Here is a 24,408-nt window from a genome sequence, read left to right as displayed (position 1 = left end):
CAACACCGGTTGTGAACACAAAGCCACTTTTAACGCTTGGAACGCCTTTTCTGCATCAGGGTTCCATTTCACCACATTTGACTGCTTCCCTTTGGTAAGGTCTGACAACGGCACCGCTGTGGTCGCAAAATTAGGAATAAACCGTCTATAGTACCCAGTAATTCCCAAAAAAGCCCTTACCTGTTTTTTATTCACTGGACGAGGCCAGTTTTGAATAGCATCAACTTTATTCAATTGGGGCCTAATCAGACCTCTGCCTATGGTGAAGCCCAAGTATTTGACCTCCTCCATTGCGAGGCAGCACTTCTTTGGGTTAGCAGTTAACCCTGCCTCTCTGATTGAGTCCAGTACTGCTTGTACTTTAACCAAATGTGACCCCCAGTCTGTACTGTGAATTACCACATCATCCAAATAGGCAGCTGCATATTTTCTATGGGGCCTCAAAATTTTATCCATCGCCCGTTGAAAGGTTGCTGGAGCCCCATGCAACCCAAAGGGTAACATCTTATACTGGTACAGCCCCTCCGGAACCGAAAAGGCTGTTTTTTCTTTGGCGCTATCAGATAAAGGTATTTGCCAGTAACCTTTGGTCAGGTCCAATGTGGTGAGAAACCTGGCTGTTCCCAGCCTTTCTACAAGCTCATCCACACGGGGCATGGGGTATGCGTCAAACTTGGACACCTCATTTAACTTACGAAAGTCATTACAGAAGCGTATGCTACCGTCGGGCTTCGGGATGAGCACTATGGGACTGGACCACTCACTGTTAGACTCCTCTATGACTCCAAGTTCTAACATGGTTTTAACTTCCTTAGAAATAGCTTCTCGCTGAGCTTCAGGAATCCTATATGGCTTTAAATGAACCCTGACCCCTGGTTCTGTGACAATGTCATGTTTTATTATGGTCGTTCGGCCAGGCAGCTCTGAAAATACCTCCCTATTTTGGATGAGAAATTCTTTAACCTGATTGTTCTGATCAGCTGATAATGTCTCTGACACCTTCACTGCGGGAAGCAACCGGGGTGAAGACACCGAAGGGCAAGGCTCCGCTGACAGAGACAACCTATCTTTCCAGGGTTTGATTAAGTTAACATGGTAGATCTGTTCGGGTTTTCTCTTTCCCGGCTGGTATACTTTGTAATTAACCTCATTCACTTTTTCCCTAATCTCAAATGGACCCTGCCATTTAGCTAGGAATTTGCTTTCCACAGTGGGTACCAAAACAAGAACTCTATCTCCAGGAGCAAATTCCCGTATCTTGGCACTCCGGTTATAGACCCTCTGTTGAGCACTTTGGGCCTGTTCCATGTGCTCTCTGACAACAGGTACCACGGCTGCAATCCTATCCTGCATTTGTGTTACATGCTCAATAACGCTTCTATAAGGAGTGGGCTGTCCTTCCCACGTCTCTTTGGCAACATCCAACAGCCCTCTGGGGTGTCTACCATACAACAAATCAAATGGAGAAAACCCCGTAGAGGACTGAGGAACTTCTCTGATGGCCATTAACAAGTAGGGCAACAAACAATCCCAGTTTTTCCCATCTCTCTCAACAACCTTTTTTAACATACTTTTTAATGTTTTATTAAACCTTTCCACCAACCCGTCAGTTTGGGGATGGTAGATGGACGTCCTGAGGTGAGTGACCTTAAATAACTTGCACAATTCTTTCATGATCCTTGACATAAATGGAGTACCTTGGTCAGTCAAAATTTCTTTTGGTATTCCCACTCTACTAAATACCTGCACCAGCTCCCTAGCTATCGCCTTGGTTGTGATAGTGCGTAAAGGGACAGCCTCAGGATATCGAGTGGCATAGTCCATAATTACCAGGATATACTGATGGCCCCGAGCAGACTTTAACAAGGGCCCCACGAGATCCATGGCTATTCTGTCAAACGGGACCTCTATAATAGGCATGGGAACTAGTGGGCTCCTGAAATGGGGTCTAGGGGCATGATACTGGCATTCAGGACAGGAAGAACAATATTCAGACACTTCTTTATAAACCCCTGGCCAAAAGAACCTTTGTAAAACTCTTTCAGTGGTTTTTTCTGCCCCTAAATGTCCTGCGGTAACGTGACTATGAGCTAAATCTAGTACCGTTCTCCGATAAGGCTGGGGAACTACCAGCTGTTCCACCACATCCTCACCCCTTTTGACAATGTGGTACAAGAGCTCATTACAGATGGCCATGTGGGGATACGTAACCCTGTCACCTGGTACCACAGGTTCCCCATTAACAATCTTAACATTCTCTCTAGCCTTTATTAAGGTAGGATCCTTTAACTGTTCAGACGCAAACAGATCCTTCTTTACCTCCAGGTCAGGCACGCTTTCAGTTCTAACTACTATGTCTCTGTTCCCGGCAAGAGGGTCCTCACTGGACTCCCCATCTGTCACTTCCCCAGCCAAACTAGCAAAAGGCAAAGGGCCAGAAAGTTCCGAAGACCCACGTACATCCAAAAAATCACCGGTATTATCAACTGGCTTTTTACTTCTCACATCTGTTGATAACCGTGATTCCCACAGTTTCCAAAAATGAGGAAAATCCCTCCCTATTATGGCCTCATGCACCAGGGTAGGGACCAGTCCCACTTTAACCATTGCTGACCCACAACAAGTTTCTATATTCACCTCAGCAGTGGCATAATATTGGGTATCCCCATGTATGCAAGTTACCCCAATAGGTATTTGCTGGACCTTCAAGGGGTTCACTAACCCAGCTTTCACGAGGGTAACTAAACTTCCTGAATCTAGCAAGGCCTCTACCCGGTTACCTTCTAAGAACACATCACACATTTGTTTTTCCAGCTCAGGTGAAGGTACCACAGTACAGGCTAACCTAGCAAAGAAAGACATTCTGCGACATTCAAAGGCAGCATCACATTGCATGGGTTCTTGCGTGACTGGGCAATTGGCAATAACATGACCTGGCATACCACACCTAAAACATTTAACCACACGATTATCAACCCATTTGGGCAGCATAGACCGTTCTAGCCCCATTGGCCTGTTTCCAGGGCCAGTGTTTACAGTCTCTCCAGCCTTGCGTTCTCTTAACCGCCCAGCAACGTTTTCCCACGGAACAGTCTTACCAGTCTTTACTGAAGGGCGCTGTCGAGGATCTATGGGTTGCTGGGTGGTCATCAGTAGTTCCTCTGCTGCCAAATACCTCTCTACCATGTCCACTAATTGGTCAGCAGTACCCGGGTTTCCATGGCTCACCCACTTGCGCAGGACCATGGGCAAAGATCTCAAGTAGCGGTCCATGACGACTCTTTCCACCATCTGGGGACCAGTTAATGTCTCTGGCTGCAGCCATTTTTTTGTTAGCTGAATAAGGTCGTGCATCTGGGAGCGCGGAGGCTTCTCCATGGCGTACAGCCAACGGTGCACCCGTTGCGCTCGTACTGACAGCGTGACTCCCAGGCGGGTCAGGATCTCAGTCTTTAGTTTATCATAGTCCCGAGCCTCAGCAGGGCTTAAATCAAAGTAAGCTTTTTGGGGCTCACCTGACAGGAAAGGTGCCAGCAGACTGGCCCACTGTGCTTTCGGCCAGTTCTCACGCTCGGCAGTCCTTTCAAACGTGGTCAGATAGGCCTCCACATCATCAGCCTCTGTCATTTTCTGCAGGAAGTGACTGGCTCGTATAGAACTAGAGCTGGTTGGAGCACTGACGGCCACATCTCCAACCCGAGCTGCAAGTCTCTGCACCACTTCTGCTAAGGCCTCTCTATCCTGACGCTGTAGTCTCCAATTTTCCTCCATTGCCACCTGCTGCTGTCGGTTGGCCTCCTGCTGAGCCGCTGTAGCTTGCAGCAAGGCTTTAAGCAGATCCTCCATGTCAACAGATTTTTCAGGCGGTTTTGCAGCTGCTTTCACCCAGGACATATATCAAACCCTCAGGGGTGAGTCTCAGTAACTTCACACTGGGCTGTATCTGCATAAACCACCGTTTTCTGCAGGCCTCACAAAGCTGCTGCTTTCACTTATGCGCAGAACGGCCTGCTCGCATTCTCCACCAAGTTGTAACACTGTAGGGGTGCAAGGTGCCTTTTCCTGGGGAATATGGCAGCACGCAGCAGCTGAGGGACAACACAAGTCCAGTTTCTGGTACAACTGACCCCGGCCAGTTTTATTGAAACAGAAAATAAAACAAACCCCACAATAAAAATACCTTGCCTGTCCGGCACTAACTAAACATAAGATGTTCCTAACTGTCACTAAACAAAACACAGAGTTCTTCAGTACATACTGTATAGCTTACTTGCATCAGAAAGCGTGTCTCTCACACACAGATCCTGCAGCCTTCCCAGGCAGTCTGCCCATACTATTCAGGTTAGAAGCACTATATCACTCTTACACAGCTGAAACCCTGATTAGCCCTCTGTGAGGCCAAAGACCCGAACTGGGCCCAATGTCTAGAACTCGCCTTATCTCTCTCTCAGAGCCTTTACCCAGCTTTTACAGCAAACTGAAAAGGTTCAGACAAAACAAAAAGCATTTTTCCTAGAAGTTAACATTTTCTAAAACGTGTAAGACAAGAACCTGGGACAAATATACCTGCCCTCAAACACTATCCCAGTGTTCTTGTCACAACAGGTATATTAATAACAGTGCTAAAAGTATACTGTAGGTGCTGCATTTCTAGAAACGAGAACTAAAACGGAATGCAACATAGTGTAGAGTAAAGTGATGTATCTTGGATTCAATCTTCACGCCTTAAACTGTAAATGGCAGATTGTAAAAGAAGTTTAGTTTGGAGTCTGTTCAAATATTTATTGAGTGGCGGTAGATGTAGACATTGAAGATGGAATGGTTAAGTTGATCAGAGAAACCGTAAGTCACTATAGTTTGTGTTTGATAGGCAACCATGCTTTTTAAACACTTCATTGCTCTTGAGATTTAAATTTTATCTAATTCACAACATGCGGCTGTATTTTGACCTTTATTTATTTATTTATTTTATCATGTGTACCTCTTATACACACATAGAACAGATAGTCAGTATTGCACTGGAGCCAGTGGCAGATTTTACCTATGGGCTGCAGGACTGCAGCCACCCCAGTAAAATCCATCACCCTGCTCAGTGTCAGTGAGCCAGATGCAGTCCTTGACTGCACTTGCTTTACTGTGACTGGCAGTGATTTCCTATTGAAAGTCCTACCTGTCAGTCACAGATACTACAGGCAGTTCCACTGGGAGGTGTTTCCTTCCACTGGGATTGCCAGACTGGGCTGTGTTAAACAGAGAACTGGCTTCCTTTAGGAAGCCCACTCCCCTGCCTTTCACGCAGCCCAACCCAACTTCTATGGGCTGCAGCCGCTGCAGTCCATAGAAGCTAGGGGTTTGCTCATACGTAGTCGCACAGTAGCGTCTGCCCATATGCCAGTCACAGCACCTGCTGGATCCATTGCACAGGTGCTGGGACCTGGGGTTGTCTGTCTCCTCTCCTTCCTGGGCAGGGTGGTAGCAGCAGCCCCCCTACTAAAAGGAGTAGGTGCCCTTGCTGCACTGGAAGTTAGACTGCAGTGTATCGATTCACTTAAACTAGTGACAACACAAAGGAACAGAGCTAGTGAGTCATATGCCAGTGCTAAACCCGATTTGTACAGTACTTTATCTTTAATACTGATTCAGCCTACAACATGCCTGTCCAACCCCGGGGGTACTTTATAAAGTTCAGAATGACTGAATTGCAACAAAATCCTCTTTTAGCACTGTGAATTTTGGATCATGTAGGTACAGTATGCCAAGATTAAGAATGTACAGTATGTTTGTGGAGCAGAAGTTTACATTGTCCAACTGGAGGATTTTAGCAGAATTAAGGGATTACTTCAGCCTGTCCGGTCCCGGAATTGACGTCCGACACCCGCCTTGCAACCGCTTGGACATGCCTGCGTTTTTCCAAACACTCCCAGAAAATGGTCAGTTGATACCCACAAATGCCGTCTTCCTGTCAGTCTCCTTGCGATCGGCTGTGCGAATGGATTCTTCGTTAAATCCATCGCACAGCAACAATCCGCTTTGTACCCGTACGATGCGCCTGCGCATTGCGGTGCATACGCATGCGCAGTAGTGACCTGATCGCTGCGCTGCAAAAAACGGCAGCGTGCGATCAGGTCGGAATGACCCCCTAAGTACAATGACCTCTGCATCATCTGTTAGATAACACTTCTTTTGGACAACGTAAAGTGCTTCAATAGCCTGTGATGGACATAGCTATAGTGGGTACAAGGGGTGTGATTGCTATGGAGCCCCCATAGCAATGGACTCATCCTCGCTCATATAGGTGTGGTGTTCTAGGTCTCTCCCTCTCAGTAAAGCTCCACATTGACATGAACTGCACACTTGAAGCATTGTCATTGACAAACAAAGTGAGTTATTATAAGAGGTCAATGGGATATCATCTCCTACTAGACTTCAAAGTAGCATACGGCTGTGGTGACTGTATGTAAAGGATGTTGTACTAGTAAGGGATGTGTGCTGTAAATGTTATAATTTACTCAGGCACTGTATTGAGGCATAGGGGCGTATGCAGTTAGCTCCGTTTTTTCGCCTAGGTGAAAAAACTGAGCTTTTTCGCTATTTTTAGGCGAAAAATGTGACAGGGGCAGAAAACACATGGATCAGCGATCCACTTGTTTTCCATCAAAAATGCGGGCCATTTTCGCCGATTTTGAGGCATTTTTCGCCAATTCCTTTTCACTTTATAAAAGAAGGTGAAAAGGCATTGGCGAAAATGCCTTCAAAACTGCCGAAAACAGCTCTAAATGAATACGAGTGGGGCGAATTCATTACCTCTGAAATGTAATCGGAACTAATTGCATACGCCCCATACTCTGAACTGGGCGCACTGTAATGGGGCATAATCTGAAATGGGCGGCACTGTAATGTGGCATAATCTGAACTGGTGGCACAATAGATACTCAACAATGTGACATAATAATTTTGTGAACTGGGGGCACTATAGTGTAGCATAATATGAACTGGGGACACTGTGTACCAGGTCACTACTATGGGGCATACCATTAACTAGGCACTACTATAGGGCATAAAATGAACAATTAATGCATAGAGAAGTGTCTCTAGAAGCATTGTGGCATGGACCCTTAAATATGTGTTATGCAGGTGGGGGAAGGGAAGTTGTGGGAACATTTGATCACTTCTTCTTTGCACAGCAAAGCAGCGGGTGATCCCTGAATAGATGCTGTGCACATATGTGCACGACATCTTGCAGGGAGGTGAACCAGTGCACAGCCCAGTTGCTTGTGCAGAGCTAGACACCTCCCAAAATGACGAAAATGGGACGTGCAGCGATGCACGCCTTCCCACTAGAGGCCACGGCCACATCCAGTTAAGCCCACTCACCTTTTCAGACACTTGCGCCTTTGACGTAAAAGGGTCCAGGTTAACATGTATCATTTGTTGCAAGATATGATGATGTAAAATATACATTAAAAAACATTATGTTCTATTCAGTCATTGAATATCAAGGGTCGCATCACTCATGAACCAGATGTAAAGATCTTCTCTCTCCTCTAAAATCTTGTTAAATACTTTTCTGCCACACAAAGACAAAACTTCATCTTGGGCTTTCCATGAGATTTAGTGGGTAACTATTTTGTTTTCTTCCTGATATTTCCTCAAATTCTGTACTCTTAAAAATGGGTCATATTTTACAAGGAGGTCAGTAAGTTCCAAAAAGATTCCATCATTTATCTATACTAGTTTGGAGCTGCTCCCTGGAGATCATCTCTCCAAGCTAAAGACATCATTACATGTAGAAGCCTTTTGAGAAGTTCCCGGAAATACTCCTGTTCTCTCAGTATTTGCTTCTGAATTAAGTTATCTGTTCCAGAACACAAGTTTTTCTCAAGATGTCTCCAGGAGGCATAACTATTTTTGTGTATCAAACTGTTCTCACGTTCAAAAAAAAAATGTCATGCAAATATTTCCAAGATGTTTTTAAATAAACAAAACCTTGGGTCCTATTTTCTCCGTCATTAAAGAGCAAAGAAGGGCAGCAAAAAAGCTTTTCTCTGACCCTCACACGGCGCACGCCAAACTAACAATCCCTTTTTACGTGTAATTTTCCAATTCAACACTTTGCATAGAGTTGGTGTTTTGTAAACATTTTGCACGTTTCAATTTAACGGACATTAATTTCAGAAAACACTTTCCTAACAATGTTTTCCCTAATTGAAGTACAGTAGTCATGGAAAAAAAAGTGCTATATAAATAAAATTATTATTATTATTATTAATAATTCATATGGACCTTGTCCAGGATCAGAGACGTCTCAACTTGATCACGTTTCTAAAGGGTGCTACACACCTAGCGATTGGCCACCGCGGTGCCCGACGGTCGATACGGCCGGCGGGCGACCTGGTGGTGGGGATGGGGGGGGGGGGGGGGGGGTGACGGGGGAGTGAAATTTCTTCACTCCCCCCGTCACCCAGCACCATACTGAAAGAGATATGAACGATATTTTTCATTAATGAACGAGATCATTCATATCTTTAAGTGAAATCGCTAAGTGTATAGGGCCTAAAAGTTACTTAAAAAATATCTGTTTCAATTTTACCAGGGGGAGTCTCTTTTGTGTATTTTGTAGTCTAAGGGGTTTATTTACTTTCAATTTTTAGCTTTCTTTTTTATAGATTTGAAATATATCTAAATGGATGTTGTGGTGCATGGGATAAAATACACATTTACTGACATATGTTTGTTTTATATTGATTCTTAAATGTTAGTAAATGTGTTTGGATTGATTTAAGATCGATGAAAACCAATGAAAAACGATCTTTAGTAAATATGCCCAGTGCTTCTCTATTGTGATTCACCAAAAGTTGATGGCTCTGCATTATCATCTGATAATTGGAGTGTTGAGTAGCTAGAATTGGATGTATTTTCTTTATTCTTCTTACCACTTTTTTTTTCTAAATTTTTTTAAATTTTTTTACATGCATAGACATTTTCACCTATAAAGCAGAACATAGAGACAGGCACCACTCTGATGCGTACTCCTCATTCTTATGGGACCAGACCTACACTCCACTGAAATGATCTAAAAAAAAACCTGGTAGTGACGGGGGGGCATGCATATGGCCTCTTTCATTTAAGTGAAAAATAATATAAAAACCTCAGTTGCACCATTACAGAAAAATAGTTTGTTTGCTGGTTATTGTAGTGCTCCTGAGCCATCTTTCTGCGTTTTCCACTGCCAGAGGCTTGGATGGGTTTTCTGTTTGGTAGACTGAAGGATGGCATTGGCAGACAGAAGAAGGGTGCGTTTGGAGCAGGGAAGTAGATATGTCACAGTAAACAGACATAGAGAGGAGAGTACATTTCATAGCCTGCGACTATGGCTCGGCTGTGTGGCTGGTATTCTTGCCCGGCCCTGCACAGTATACTGTATGTGTCCTGATATAGTTTTCAGTAAAACAGGACAGTTGTCACGATTGAATAATGCAAATGGTAGCCTTTCAGAATAAAACAATTGCTATTCAGAATAAAAACTGTTTATTTAAATGCTTAACAACATATTTTTTGTTCTCAGTTCTGTGATAATCCCCCTTACTGTAAAATATCAGTATGTAAATAAATGATATTCTTTTGTGCAGAATGTTATTCTTTTTCACGAAATGTCATACATAAAGCTGTCAATTAATGTAAAAAACAGTCATGACAAATTGTGCACCTATAATGAAAGTATAGATGAAGCCAAACCAATATTTGTGAATTGATAAGAAGAAACACATACGGGACACCTACAGGACCTGTAATGACCTGCAGTATATTGCTTCCCCCCACTCTGTGACAGAAGGGTTAATGTGGCAGTGTGGAAAGATGTATTTCATCACTGTACAGCATTTAGCACCACTTGGCTGTCTGAGCGCTCTTGGAAAGATAGCTTTTCATTTAGCCTTTGCTCTGACAGCACATGCCCTGGATAAGTGGTATAGGTCTGTACAGGTGAAATCTATTCTCACATTTGCCTCAGGGGCGACTGGACTGTAACAGAATTTTTCAAACCCGTTGGGCCCAACCGCAAAGCGGAGAATAAATGGCTGACGTGCCAGGCCTCGACAGAAAAATCAATGCCTGGTTATACAGACATGACAGACTTAGGCTGCAATTCTCTTCAGCAAAGGCACTGCATTTACCATGGTTTAGCTTTTAGTAGTCTCCGTCCTTTTCCAGACTTAGAAATGTGTCTCTTGATATCCGCATGTATTTGTTTAAAATACTTACGTCTTACGCATACCTTTTCTTTCTTCATTTAGGAAATTTGGCTGCAACCTCTGCGATAGAAGTTTTAGAGAGAGATGGGCCCTGAACAACCATATGAAGCTGCACACAGGCGAAAAACCATTTAAATGTACCTGGCCCACATGCCATTATTCTTTCCTCACTGCCTCTGCCATGAAAGATCATTACAGGACTCACACAGGTCTGTTTAGAAATTATGTGTTCATTATCTTCTTGGTTATATATAAAACTCATTTATAGGCAAGTAATACTTTTGTTTTTTAATTAAAACAAAGATGTTTTACCAAACACCATTAACATAAACATTGAGAACGCAGACATTGTCCACTTTGAAACATCCGTGTGTAGTTCTTGCAGCTGTAAATGAAAATTGAATCTTTATGGTGCCTTATTTTAGTCTAGGAGATAAACGTTCTCGTCTTGCTCACTAACCAGCTCTGCAATCTCTCTCCCTCCTTTTCCGGTATCTTTGTCCTCTTTTCTGTGATTGTTTTAATGTTCATTTTACTACTGCATTTCTTTGTTTTACTCATGAGTTGATCGCTTTTAAGGTAATGTTACAGCAGTTATAAAATGTTTGTTTTCTTGGTTCTATAGCTAAAGCAAGTAGAACCTATTTCCCCAACTCTCCTTGCAATTAGAGATGAGCAAAATATTGTAATCTGTTCAGCACAATAATCGCCTCTTTCTGCATTTTGTCGCAAAGTTCTGTACATTTTACTAGCGGGATTAGTCCCTCTACAACACACAGCAGTTTGACCAATGTCCCAGCTCTATATTATTATTATTATGATTATTATCCTTTATTTATATGGCGCCACAAGGGTTCCGCAGCGCCCAATTACAGAGTACATATGCACATAATCAAAACAGGAAAACAGTGACTTACAGTTGAAGACAATATAGGACAAGTACAGGGCAACTAAGCATATATAGATAATAAATTCAGCAAAGGGTAAGTTTACAAGTCCATGTAGCAAAAGTGGACACTAAAAATTGTATTACCTGTACTTTACATCCCTGCGTAACTCAATCTGTATGACGTTTCAATGTGATTTTGCTTCGATGTGATAGTTGCAGCTTTTCATTGTAACAGTAACACAGATACGCTGGGTTATTCTATGGTTCCTGTTTTGCTGTCCTGGAAATTGTTAGTATGTTTTTGGCTATACTGTAAGTACTTACTTCCTTATAATTAATAAGAATGATGGTCAATAAAAAATGGGACAATTAATTTATCGTCATTTTCGATATTCACCTCATCAGAGGAGATTCTAGGTAAAAAGTTTTTTATAGAGAAATATCCCAAGCAGTTGGTGGGAGGCCGGGTCTCTTTAGCTCCTGTGACAAGGGTGTTGACGATTTAAGGTCTCCAGCTTGCCCTGAGAGATCACTTATATCGAACCGCAGATGAAAAGCCAGTGCAGATGTAATTTATCGTCGGTGTTTCCTTCTAAAGAATAATTGTGGAGACTTGGTTAGATCAATAATATAGATTTTTGTTGTTAGGTCTTGTAGTCTGCACCATAATGAGAGAAAGGGGACAGTGGCTGTTTTCTAATAGAATATAAAGGATTGGTTTCCGTGTCTTTCTACATTTGAATGCAAAATGGCACACTTGAAACTAATTCAAGATATTAAGAAAAAAACTCTTTCCACCCTGTCTATGCGGTTACCTAAAGCAATTATTCATTTTGTCTGTCTAAGAAATTTCAAGGCTACAAGTGTCCTAATAAAAGTACTCACAAGTAGCCTAAAGCAATTTCTATCCCTAAACAAAGGTTCTTTTTAAATGTGCCATTGTTTTTGTCTTTCCATGCCATTCACAATGTCCTGGCAGTAACATATTATTTAGGTAAAATAAAAATGCTAAGCCTACCATTTAGAGAGGTCAGACACAGCTGTCAAATTGGAGACGGTAAGGAGTGTCATCAGAGCAGTGTCCCGTGGGGTAGTAGAACCTTTTCATATGAACATTGACCATCATCATATGCAATAAAGAAGACACCTTGATTCATGTGACATGTTCACAATAAAAAGAAGCCACTCTGTAAGTTGTCCCACATCTTTAGAAACATTTGAAATAAGGGTAAATGATTATGTGTATCCATATATCAGTTAACACTAATTATTGTCTGGTATGTCATTCAGCATGTTGATGTATTAAAAAAATCGACCAACATTTTAGGCAAAATAAAAAAAAAACTCAAAACACTAGCAAATAAAGGCCACACATGGTAAAGACATGTAATTAATGCAGATCATGCATATATAGTGTGTGTGTGTGTGTATGTGTATATATATATATATACTGTGTATGTGTGTGTGTGTGTGTGTGTGTGTGTGTATGTGTATATATATATATATATATATATATATATATATATATATAAATAAAAAGAAGAATCACAGGCGGTTTTATTTACAGCCTCCGAGTGCCGCCTGTGATTCTTTATATTTTTGTACATTTGCTGGGAGGGCACTGGAACAAATCATCCTCATAGAGGGAGTGCCGGTTGGAAAGTGAATGAACAGAAGAGAAATAAAAATTAAATCAATATTTGGTGTTACCACACTTTGCTTTCTAAACAGCATCAACTCTTCTAGGTATACTTGCACACAGTTTTTGAATGAACTTGGCAGGGAGGTTTTTCCAAACATCTTGAAGAACATACACCTGTGGATGTAAACTGATCATATCCTTCTGTCTCTTCATGTAAACCCAGACAGACATGATGGTGTTGAGATCAGGGCTCTGTGGAGGGCCATATTATCACATCCAAGACTTCTTGTTCTTCTTTACATTGAAAATAGAGCTTAGGTGAACAAACAGCCTTCTGTTACAGGCAAATAGTAAACATTTTTACTCTTTAGTCCATAGCACCTACTGCCATTTTTCTTCACCCCAGTTCCTATATTTTCGTGCACAGTTGAGTCGCTTTACCTTGTTTCCACGTCGAAGGTATGGCTTTTTGGACGCAATTCATCCATGGAGACCACTTCCTGACAGATTTCTCTGAACAGTATATGTGTGTACCTGGATCCAGTTCTGAGCTGATGGCACTGCTGGATATCTTCTGATTTCGAAGAAAGTAAGCATGGTGTCTCTGATGCACTACACTAAATTTCCTTTTCTGACAATTGCATCTACAGTCCTTAACGTTGCCTGTTTCTTTGTACTTCAATGCTGATAAATACAGGCAGGTACTTATCCATCATGCAGTACTATCAGGGAGGCATCTGATTGGCTCCAAATTTACTCTGCAGCAGGACAACAACCCCAAACATACAGCCAATGTCATAACTTACTGACACTAGCTACCATATACCCCACCCGGCCCTAGCTATCGTCTGGCTTATATGCCCTACCCACTCGATCCTACAATCTTTTTATCCATCGCACACTCCAGAACAATCACACCCATGTAGTGCAGCTGTGTGTAAAACCTTATCTGTCAGAGACCACAGGATCCTTACGTCTGTCTGCCCCTTGTCCTAGCAAGTGAGTCCTCGTGGGAAAGTACCCTCTTTGCCACATAACCTTCCTCTTAGACTTGCCATACTTGGCGAAGCGGACTCTTTACCTGGAAAAGATTACCCTTTTCCTAACTCTCCCTCTTTTAACTTCACCAACTTTGGCAAAACAGCTGCCCTGAGAAGCGCATGCTTCCTTGACAAGGCATTGATACTATTATGGAAAGTCCCAGCTCTATGTTTCACTGCAAAGCTGAAGTAAGGGCAGTTACACTGGCGTTGAAGTTTTGGTTTAGTCCTATATAAAATATCGTTTTGATTTTACGATCACTTCCCTCTCTGGTTTGTTGAGATGGGGGTCAAGGACAAAAGGGTCTGTTTAACCTGGGACATAACCTTCGTGGTAGAAAACTCAGGTGAGGAATTTCTTCTTCCACCCACAGTTTTAACCGAATGACATGATAGACTTTCTCTATTTGCCGTCTATTTGCCGTAGGATATTCATATCCCAACGATGTAGCTCTACTGACTTAGCCTCAACTAAATAACTTACTGGTCCCACTGCCTCTATCACTTCATAAGGGTCTTGCCCATGTAAATACAATTTGTCCTCTGGGAGTTGCAAATGGAGGCTCGAGTGTTGTAACTCCTCTTTTGCCACCCCTGTGCTTACTTTAAGTGTTACTTTACTAAAAGACCTGGGATTATACGAAGAGGTACCCGAGGAATTCGGTAATGGTTTAGGGATAGTCCGTTGGTAGACTGTGCAAGCTTAGCAGTATCTTTTAGCCGCAATGTGGATGCCCAGCCAGTAAAACCTCTAGAGTACCCAAATGAGAGTTCTCTCCTCTCCCAAATGCCCACCTTCGGGGTATATATGAGCTGTTGCCAAAACCGAAAGGTACGTGTACCTGTATCACTAAGAGCTGTTTAACTATTTTCTTTTGTACTGCCACTACTCTATATAGCGGATCCAGAGGTGGATCGGCCATAGGGTTTACAGGGAAGATTCCCGGTGGGCCGACACACCCGTGGGGCCTGTTTTGTTTGAGGACATGTGGTCCTTTTTATAGACATAATGAATAAGATGCAAAATAATTTGCATATATGAAAATTACTTTGCCACTTAGCCTGTTATTGCAGATGATCTAGTGCACAGGTTCTCAAACTCGGTCCTCAGGACCCCACACAGTGCATGTTTTCCAGGTCTCCTCACAGAATCACAAGTGAAATAATTAGCTCCACCTGTGGACCTTTTAAAATGTGTCAGTGAGTAATTAATACACCTGTGCACCTGCTGGGTTATCTGCAAAACATGCACTGTGTGGGGTCCTGAGGACCGAGTTTGAGAACCACTGATCTAGTGTATGCTCTGTCTGTCTGCTTGGCTGACATATAAGATTGAGTGAATAGTGATTGGGATACGCAGTTGGTGTAATAAGCAAGAAAATATATCTTTCTAAAGAATTATATAGTTTCCTAAATTCTGAAGGTGTATCATATAATGTGCTCATAATATTTAATTTTATTTCTTTTTAAATTCCCCCTTGATGCTGGACATGCCCACTATCTGGAAAGTCTTGGGGGGGAGGGTGTTGCTGCCATGGCCCATGGCTAGACCTTACACCTCTGGTGCTGCCCATGTGGGGCCACTAGTACAAATTTTTCCAGGGCCGCTTTTTGTTCCCAATCCGCCCCTGAGCGGATCCCTTTCCATTAGAAAGTATGGCTCTCTCTCAGCCGATCTATCAACCTTCCTTACGACATTCACTCTCACAACATATTTGTAAGCATTCGCCAATAAACAATCATTTAATTAGTCTCAAGCAAAATCTTGGTTGCAGACCTGGACACAGGAGACCAATCTTCTCTACCAGCTGGCAAGGTTTCTTTTTCCTCCCATCCTTCTCTGACCTGGCCTCCTTCCTCATGTCTTATGCAACACTGTTCTAATTGCAGCCAAAGCCTGATATTGCTACTTCCTCGTTTCTCCCTTCTGTTCCAGGGTGTGAGTAACAGGATCATGTAGGGTTGGACATCCAGCTGGTGATTCAGTTGCCAGCATGTCCAGGACAATGCGGTCGAGTATAATTTCTCAGAACAGGGGAAAGTTGTTTCCCACAATAATGGGATATGGCAACCCTTGTGCTATTACCGCCACCACTTGCACTTCTTGTCCTCTCATGGTAACATGGATGTATAGGTCTTTTACTGGTGGTAGCCAGACTGCCAGACCTTCTGGAACTAGAGTATTGGACACAAAGGTGATTTCACTGCCCGAGTCCATTAACACCAACACCGCCTGTTGCTGTATTAGAACAGGCATCCGGCACAGCACTGGGCTGCTCATTGATGAGGACTTGGTCAAACAAACAGGGAACATGGGACCTAGTTACCCCACCAAACAATTCATTGTTTACTGGCAATTAGGACAATTCCTCTGAATATGCCCCACTTTGCCACATTTCAAAGTACCCTGGGGTCACCATGTGGTGTGTGCCAACATCTTGTGCTGGTTTTTGCCTGAGAACCGGTCTGACAACCTTCTCCGCTGTCTGGGTGATATTTCCCAGGGGGTAATATCGGTCATATGCTATTGCAAGCACGTCAATTGACTGTGGATCGCTCTGCAGAACCCATCTGTGAAACTCTCGGTTCAGGTTTCGAACGTAATTGTCGATTGCCAGAATCTCCAAGATTCTGACCAGTGGCCATCAGGTTGGCCAGCAGAGCACGCATTGTGGACCCTGGCCTAAATCGCCAGTCATAAAACCATTGTGCCTTCCCAGGTCCTGTCAACCCTACAACGCCAGAATCTAGGTCTTTAGTTCCTGATAATTCACTGACTGGTCCTCGGGCGAATCCACATAGGCCTGCTGTGTTTCCTTCCCTCAAATAAGGATCCAATTTTGCCATCCACTCCTCGGTTGGCAATTTAAGTTGAGTTGCCACGCTCTTAAAGGACAACAGAAAAGCCTCAACATTGTCTGAGGGTGTCATCTTGTGCATCATGGCAGACCCGTGTTTACCCAGTCGGAACTGACGGAGCTCTGTCCATAACAATTAGTTGCTCTCAGACATGTAAATAATAATACAGATCTTGCCATATAATTAATAGCAGAGATAATAATAGCAGAGATCATACACACACACACATGTACATAATACAGAACATGCACAAACGTCATTAGGCCCCCCCTCTGTGTGGCAAGGGAAGGGAATCACGGCATTGTGAGAGGGGACAGGACCAAAATGATTCAATTATTATAGAATTACATCATATTGGCCCACCCCCAAGAATCCACAATTCCTGTGGGTTAGCAACAGAAATCTTGTGGTTTCTCTTGTTTCTTGAGCACCCCATTCCTCCCCAGTACAGGCTAGTCAGCCATCAGCTCATCCACCTTGTGTCTGTCCAGCTTTATCCCCCAGGCCCTCTCTGTCTCTCCATCTCCATTCTCATCCCCCTGTCTTTCTCTCCATCTACGTCGTCACCCCCCTTTCGGTGTCTTCATCTACATCCTCATCCCCCTTTCTTTATCTTCATTGTCTGCTTCACTTCCGTCTCTCTCTCACCATATCCAGCCTCATCCCCATCTCTGTCTTTTCATCTTCACCCCCCTCTCTGTCTCTCCCTCTCCCACATCACCCCCCTCTGTGTCCAGCGATCTTGGACTCCATTACATACCGCCCAAATGCTATTTCTTGAGTATGGTCAAGATGTACAACAATACCAGATGTGAATGTAGAAATTGGTGAGAGAAGTTGTTTCAGAGAGTTCAGTTTGATATTGGAGAAAGGAAAAGGTGTGTTAAGTAAATCATAAACAGAGTGAATACAAGATCATAGCAGTGGCCATCATGATGAGTATAACAGTCCGTAAACTGGGAGAGGCTGAGAGAGTAGTTTTGAAGGCAAAAGGAGAATGTTTACTATGTAGAGGGATGATGAAGTCACCCATGATGATGGTGGCGATGTCAAAGGATAATAAATTAGGGTCCCAGGCAGAGACATGTTCTATAAATTGTTTATGTGGTCCAGTGATAAATCACAACAACACGCAGAGTGAATGGGTAAAAAAAAACTGGTTTACTATAGGTCAGAAGATGTGAGTGTGAACAATGGAACTCCTAGATTTTGCAAAAGCCTTCGATACAGTTCCTCACAGGAGACTGATGATCAAATTAAAGGAGATTGGCCTGGGAAAAACTATTTGCACATGGATAAGCAGCTGGTTGGATAGCAGGGTACAGCGAGTAGTGGTCAATGGGAAGTCCTCAACCTGATCCCCAGTAGTCAGCGGAATACCACAAGGGTCCGTACTCGGACCACTACTGGTCAACATATTTATCAATGACCTAGAAATAGGCCTGGAAAGCACAGTGTCAATCTTTGCAGATGATACTAAACTGTGTAAGGTAATTAATTCAGAATTGGATGTGGAGTCCTTGCAGAATGATCTATTTAAACTTGAACTCTGGGCGTCTAAATGGAAAATGAGGTTCAATACAGACAAATGCAAGGTTATGCATTTTGGGACTAAAAACAAACTTGCATCCTACATATTAAATGGGGAACGCCTAGGGGAAACAGAGTTGGAAAAAGATTTGGGGGTATTCATTGATAATAGGCTTAATAACCGTACACAATGTCAAAACGCAGTAAAGAAGGCAAGTAAGGTGCTAGCGTGCATAAAAAGGGGAATTGAGACAAGGGATTCGGATGTAATCATGCTGTATAAGGCATTGGTACGCCCACACCTGGAATATTGTGTTCAGTTTTGGGCACCATTGTATAAAAAAGACATCAGTGAACTCGAAAGTGTTTAAAGGCGAGCTACTAAGTTGATTAAAGGCCTAGAAGGATTGGACTATAAGGAAGATCTTACTAGGCTGAATATGTATACACTAGAAAAGAGGAGCCTAAGAGGAGATATTATTAATATCTTCAAATATGTAAATGGACATCACAAAGAGTTATCAGTGGAATTATTTATTAAAAGAACACAGTTTAGGACGCGTGGGCACTCGCTGCGACTGGAGGAGAGAAAGTTCCGAACGCAACGGAGGAAAGGGTTTTTCACTGTTAGGGCAATCAGGATGTGGAATTCCCTGCCAGGGAAGGTGGTAATGGCGGACTCTGTAATTGGATTTAAAAAAGGAATGGATAAATTTCTGAATGAAAAAGCTATCCAAGGTTATAATACTTAAAATATCAACGTGGTTAATCCGGGGGTAACATGAGTTCTAGTAGCTAACTAGTCATAAAACTTTATTTAGCAAGTATGTAGAATCATCACAACTTAAAACAGGTTGAACACGATGGGCAATTTGCCTCTATTCAACCTCAAATACTATGTTACTATGTGATGGAACTGTGAATGTGCGCTATTGGTACATTAATATTCCAACCCTACCTTCTTTACTGTTTCTATGCCTGGAGATGTGGGTGAATTGGAGATCACTGTGTGAAAGTACTGCAGGCGAGGCAGTGTCTGATTGTGTGAGTCATTTTTACGTTACTGCCAGAAGATTGATGTTGTTTCAAATAGAGAGGTCATGGATGATGTTGTTACAGACAGAGTGCACATGCCGTGATACACGTTTTCAGCCTTTAGAGGGTGATGGGTTCTGGATTTCTATATTATTGTGAGTCAGCTGAATGTGTATGGCACATGTGGGTGGGACCTGAATTTGGCAATAAAGCAGGAGAGAGCGATGAAAGATATAATTGTAGAATTATCATATATGCTTTATCTGATTAAGACAAAGGCTATATCTGAGCCAACTGGTCACCTCATCAAAGATAATTGCACTGCGTTAGACTATGTAAGTATTGGATAAGTATAGGGTCATAAACTATGCCGTGCTGAATAGCTTAAGCACATGTAATCAGCACTAACCACATCCCATGATCCTTTCTCCTGGGCTTATTTTACTCACTTTATCTCTCACTCGCTCACAGTTTACTGTTAGTCATCCTTTATCCTAACTCCCTGTCCCCACAACCCTATTCTTCCCCCATCTCCTAACACTACTTCTCTCACCACCTGTCTCCCCACTCCTTTCATGCTATCATCCTCTCCATCAGCTCACACCTCACACATGATGCCTTCTTCCCCTATTCCCAAACTCCACCCTCACCCTCTCCTGCACCAAGCTTAGACCTTCTGCACATAGCACCAACCACTTCCACGTCACCCATCTACCTTTCTCATACATCCTAGAGGATGCTGGGGATGCTTCAAGAACCATGGGGTATAGACGGGATCCGCAGGGGACATGGGCACACTATAAGACTTTGAATGGGTGTGAACTGGCTCCTCCCTCTATGCCCCTCCTCCAGACTCCAGTTAGATTCTGTGCCCAGCGAGACTGGTTGCACACTGAGGAGCTCTCCTGAGCTTCTCTAAAAAAGACTTTATTTAGGTTTATTTTTTTCAGGGAGACCTGCTGGCTACAGGCTCCCTGCATCATGGGAGTGAGGGGAGAGAAGCAGACCTACTTCTTAAGAGTTCAAGGGCTCTGCTTCTTAGGCTACTGGACACCATTAGCTCCTGAGGGTTCGATCACTACGGTACGCCTGGCTGCTTGTGCCCGGAGCCGTGCCGTCACCCCCTCACAGAGCCAGAAGATTGAAGCCGGGTGAGTATGAGAAGATCAGAAGACTTCAGTGATGGCAGAAGACGGCGGTTGAGGTACCGCGCAGCGGTCGCGCTGTGCACCATGCTCCCACACTGATCGCGGCACTGTAGGGTGCAGGGCGCAGGGGGGGCGCCCTGGGCAGCATGAGGGGCCTCAATCAGCACTGGCATAAAGTTAACAGTGCCCAGGCACCCCCGCCAGTATAAATTATTTTTGAGCGGGACTGAAGCGCGCCATGTAGGGTGCGGGGCTTAGCCGCATAGCTCTCACCAGCGCCATTTTTCTCTTCACAGAAGGCTGCAGAGACGCTGGCCCTGACCTCCACACTGCTGTGCAAGTAACAGGGTGAAAAACGGGGGGGGGGGGGGGGGGCACTAATGATTTGGTGATTTATTATATATAAAGAAAGCGCTAGCAGGTCTGGGCAGTTTTGTTACTGACTTCAGAACCGGCTCTAACAGGCTCTGCTCTGGGTCTGTCTCCTATAGCCCAGTGTGGTTGTGCATGTCGGTACGTGTGTGTGTCGACATGTCTGAGGCTGAATGCTCTTTCCAGGAGGAGGCTGGCGTGGGGACCGACAGTTCTGTGAGAGTGACAGTGTCGGCACCGCCGACGGATGATTGGGTCAATATGCTGAGTGTTTTAAATAAAATCTGAGTCTAAGAACCAGACATGGAGGAAATCCATGGAAGATGCTTTGTCACAGGTCCAGAGCCCTTCGGGGTCGCAGAAACGTGCATTTGCTCAGATAGTAGATACAGATACCGACACGGACTCTGATTCCAGTGTCGACTATAGTGATGCCAGATTACATCCAAAACTGGCTAAGAGTATTCAGTACATGATTGTGGCGATAAAAGACGTATTACATATCACTGAGGACCCTGCTGTTCCTGATACGAGGGTCTGTATGTATAAAGGAAAGAAACCTGAGGTAACGTTTCCCCCCTCTCATGAACTGAACGCACTGATCGGAAAAGCTTGGGAAAATCCTGACAAAAAGATACATGTTTCCAAAAGAATTCCAATGGCATATCCCTTCCCCTCTGGGGACAGGGACTGCTGGGAGTCAGTCCCCACGGTAGACAAAGCTTTATCGCGTCTATCCAAAAAGGTGGCGCCCCTAAAGGATCCTGCGGATCGTAAGCAGGAAAATACCCTGAAATCCATTTATGTCACTACCGGGTCGCTTCTCAGGCCTGCTGTTGCTGCGGCATGGGTGAGTAGCGCTATTGAAAAGTGGGCAAATAACTTGTCCTCTGAGGTAGATACCCTAGACAGGGATAGTGTGCTTTTGACTTTGGGTCACATTAAGGACGCTGCAGCATGTTTAAAAGAAGCTGTAAGGGATATTGGCCTTTTGGGATCAAGGGCCAATGCCATGGCTGTCTCAGCTAGGAGAGTATTATGGATTCATCAATGGAATGCTGATGCTAACTCTAAGAAGGCGATGGAGTCTTTACCATTTAACGGTAAGGTCTTGTTTGGTGGCGGCCTCACTGATCTAGTCTCTACGGCTACCGCGGGTAAGTCTTCTTTTGTACCTTATGTTCCTGCACAGCAGAAGAGATCGCCTCACTATCAGATGCAGTCCTTTCGGCCCAACAAATTAAAAAAAGGACGTGGGTCCTCCTTCCTTGCTGCGAGGGGGAGAGGAAGGGGAAGAAGGTCACAGGCTGCGGCAGTTCCCAAGAGCAGAAGTGCTCTCCGGCTTCTACCAAATCCACCACATGACGCTGGGGCTCCGCTGCGGGAGTCTGCACCAGTGGGGGCACGTCTCAAACTCTTTAGTCAGGTCTGGGTGTGCTCGGACCTGGATCCTTGGCTAGTAGATATAGTAACCCAGGGTTACAAGTTAGAGTTTCAAGACGTGCCCCCTCACTGATTTTTCAAATCGGCCTTGTCAGTTTCTCTTCCAGAAAGGGAGGTAGTAAGCGCTGCGATACTAAAGTTGTGTCAAAATCAAGTGATTGTCACGGTACCCCTGTCTCAACAGGGGGAAGGTTTTTATTCAAGCCTGTTCGTGGTCCCGAAGCCAGATGGCTCAGTCAGACCAATTCTAAACCTCAAATCCCTCAATTTCTTTCTGAAAAGATTCAAGTTCAAGATGGAGTCCCTACGAGCAGTGATCTCCAGTCTGGAGGAGGGGGATTTTATGGTGTCGGTCGACATAAAGGATGCCTACTTACATGTCCCCATATATCCTCCGCATCAGGCTTACCTGAGATTTGCTGTACAGGATTGTCATTACCAATTTCAGATGTTGCCGTTTGGTCTGTCCACGGCTCTGAGGATTTTCACCAAAGTAATGGCGGAAATGATGGTTAACCTGCGCAATCAGGGAATCACAATTATCCCGTACTTGGACGATCTCCTCATAAAGGCGAGGTCCAAGGAGCAATTGTTGAAGAATGTTGCCCTTTCACTGGCGATTCTGCAACAACACAGTTGGCTCCTAAATTTGCCAAAATCACAGTTGAATCCAACGACACGGCTGTCGTTCCTGGGTATGATTCTGGACACAGAATTGCAGAGAGTTTTCCTTCCAGTGGAAAAAGTTCTGGAAATACAGAACATGGTAAAACAGATTCTGAAACCAGCAAAAGTGTCAGTTCTTCAATGCACTCGGTTGCTGGGGAAGATGGTGGCGGCCTACGAGGCCATTCCGTATGGCAGGTTCCATGCCAGGGTGTTTCAGTGGAACCTTCTGGACCAGTGGTCCGTGTCTCACCTGGACATGCACCGGAAAATAATTCTATCTCCCAGGACCAGAATTTCCCTTCTGTGGTGGCTGCACAGTTCTCACCTTCTGGAGGGACGCAGGTTCGGGATTCTGGATTGGATCCTGGTGACCACGGATGCAAGCCTCCGAGGCTGGGGAGCAGTCACACAGGGAAGAAACTTTCAGGGAAAGTGGTCAAGCCAGGAAGCTTGTCTACACATAAACATTCTGGAATTAAGAGCCATCCACAATGGCATACTGCAAGCAGAACATCTTCTTCGAGGTCTGCCGGTCTTGATTCAGTCAGACAACGTGACAGCAGTGGCGTACATAAACCGCCAAGGCGGAACAAAGAGCAGAGCGGCGATGGCCGAGGCCACGAAGATCCTTCGCTGGGCAGAAAGACATGCCAGCACTCTGGCAGCGGTCTTCATTCCAGGAGTGGACAACTGGGAAGCAGACTTCCTCAGCAGACACGATCTCCATCCAGGAGAGTGGGGTCTTCATCAAGAGGTCTTTGCAGAAGTGACAAGTCATTGGGGAGTTCCTCAAGTGGACATGATGACGTCCCGCCTCAACAAGAAACTTCAGAGATATTGTTCCAGGTCAAGGGACCCCCAGGCGATAGCGGTGGACGCCCTAGTGACATCGTGAGAGTTTCAGTCGGTCTATGTGTTCCCTCCACTTCCACTCATTCCAAAGGTGATAAAAATTATAAGAATACAAGGGTTCAGGTGATCCTCATTGTTCCGGATTGGCCAAAAAGGGCCTGGTATCCAGATATTCAGGAGTTGCTCATAGAAGATCCCTGGCCTCTTCCTCTTCGGGAGGACCTGTTGCAACAGGGGCCGTGCGTGTATCAGGACTTACCGCGGCTGCGTTTGACGGCGTGGCGGTTGAGAGCCAGATCCTAGCCCAAAAGGGTATTCCCAGTGAAGTCATTCCTACACTTCTTCAGGCTAGAAAAGAAGTAACGGCAAAGCATTACCACCATATTTGGAGAAAATATGTGTCTTGGTGTGAATCCAAGAAGGCTCTTACGGAAGAATTTCACCTGGGGCGTTTACTCCATTTCCTACAAGCAGGTGTGGATGCGGGCCTAAAGTTAGGCTCTATTAAAGTACAGATTTCGGCCTTGTCAATCTTTTTTCAAAAAGAATTGGCCTCCCTTCCAGAAGTTCAGACCTTCGTAAAAGGCGTGCTGCACATCCAACCTCCCTGTGGCACCATGGGACCTTAATGTGGTGTTGCAATTCTTGCAAACACATTGGTTTGAACCTTTGTGCAAGG

The 24,408-nt window shown here is 44.2% G+C and overlaps 1 protein-coding gene across 1 annotated transcript in view; it reads left to right on the top strand.

Moving 5' to 3' along the window:
* Positions 1-24,408, top strand: part of ZNF407 (zinc finger protein 407) — a 1,019,576-nt gene that overhangs the window by 649,223 nt on the left and 345,945 nt on the right. Inside the window, exon 5 of the mRNA XM_063923352.1 lies at positions 10,293-10,459. Coding sequence (XP_063779422.1) covers positions 10,293-10,459 — 167 coding nt within the window. The remainder of the gene's footprint in view (positions 1-10,292; positions 10,460-24,408) is intronic.

Source organism: Pseudophryne corroboree, chromosome 5 (genome assembly GCF_028390025.1).
Source record: "Pseudophryne corroboree isolate aPseCor3 chromosome 5, aPseCor3.hap2, whole genome shotgun sequence".
Taxonomy (NCBI): Eukaryota; Metazoa; Chordata; class Amphibia; order Anura; family Myobatrachidae; genus Pseudophryne; species Pseudophryne corroboree.
The sequence above is the reverse complement of the archived record's forward strand: the minus strand, read 5'-3'. Positions and strand labels throughout refer to the sequence as shown.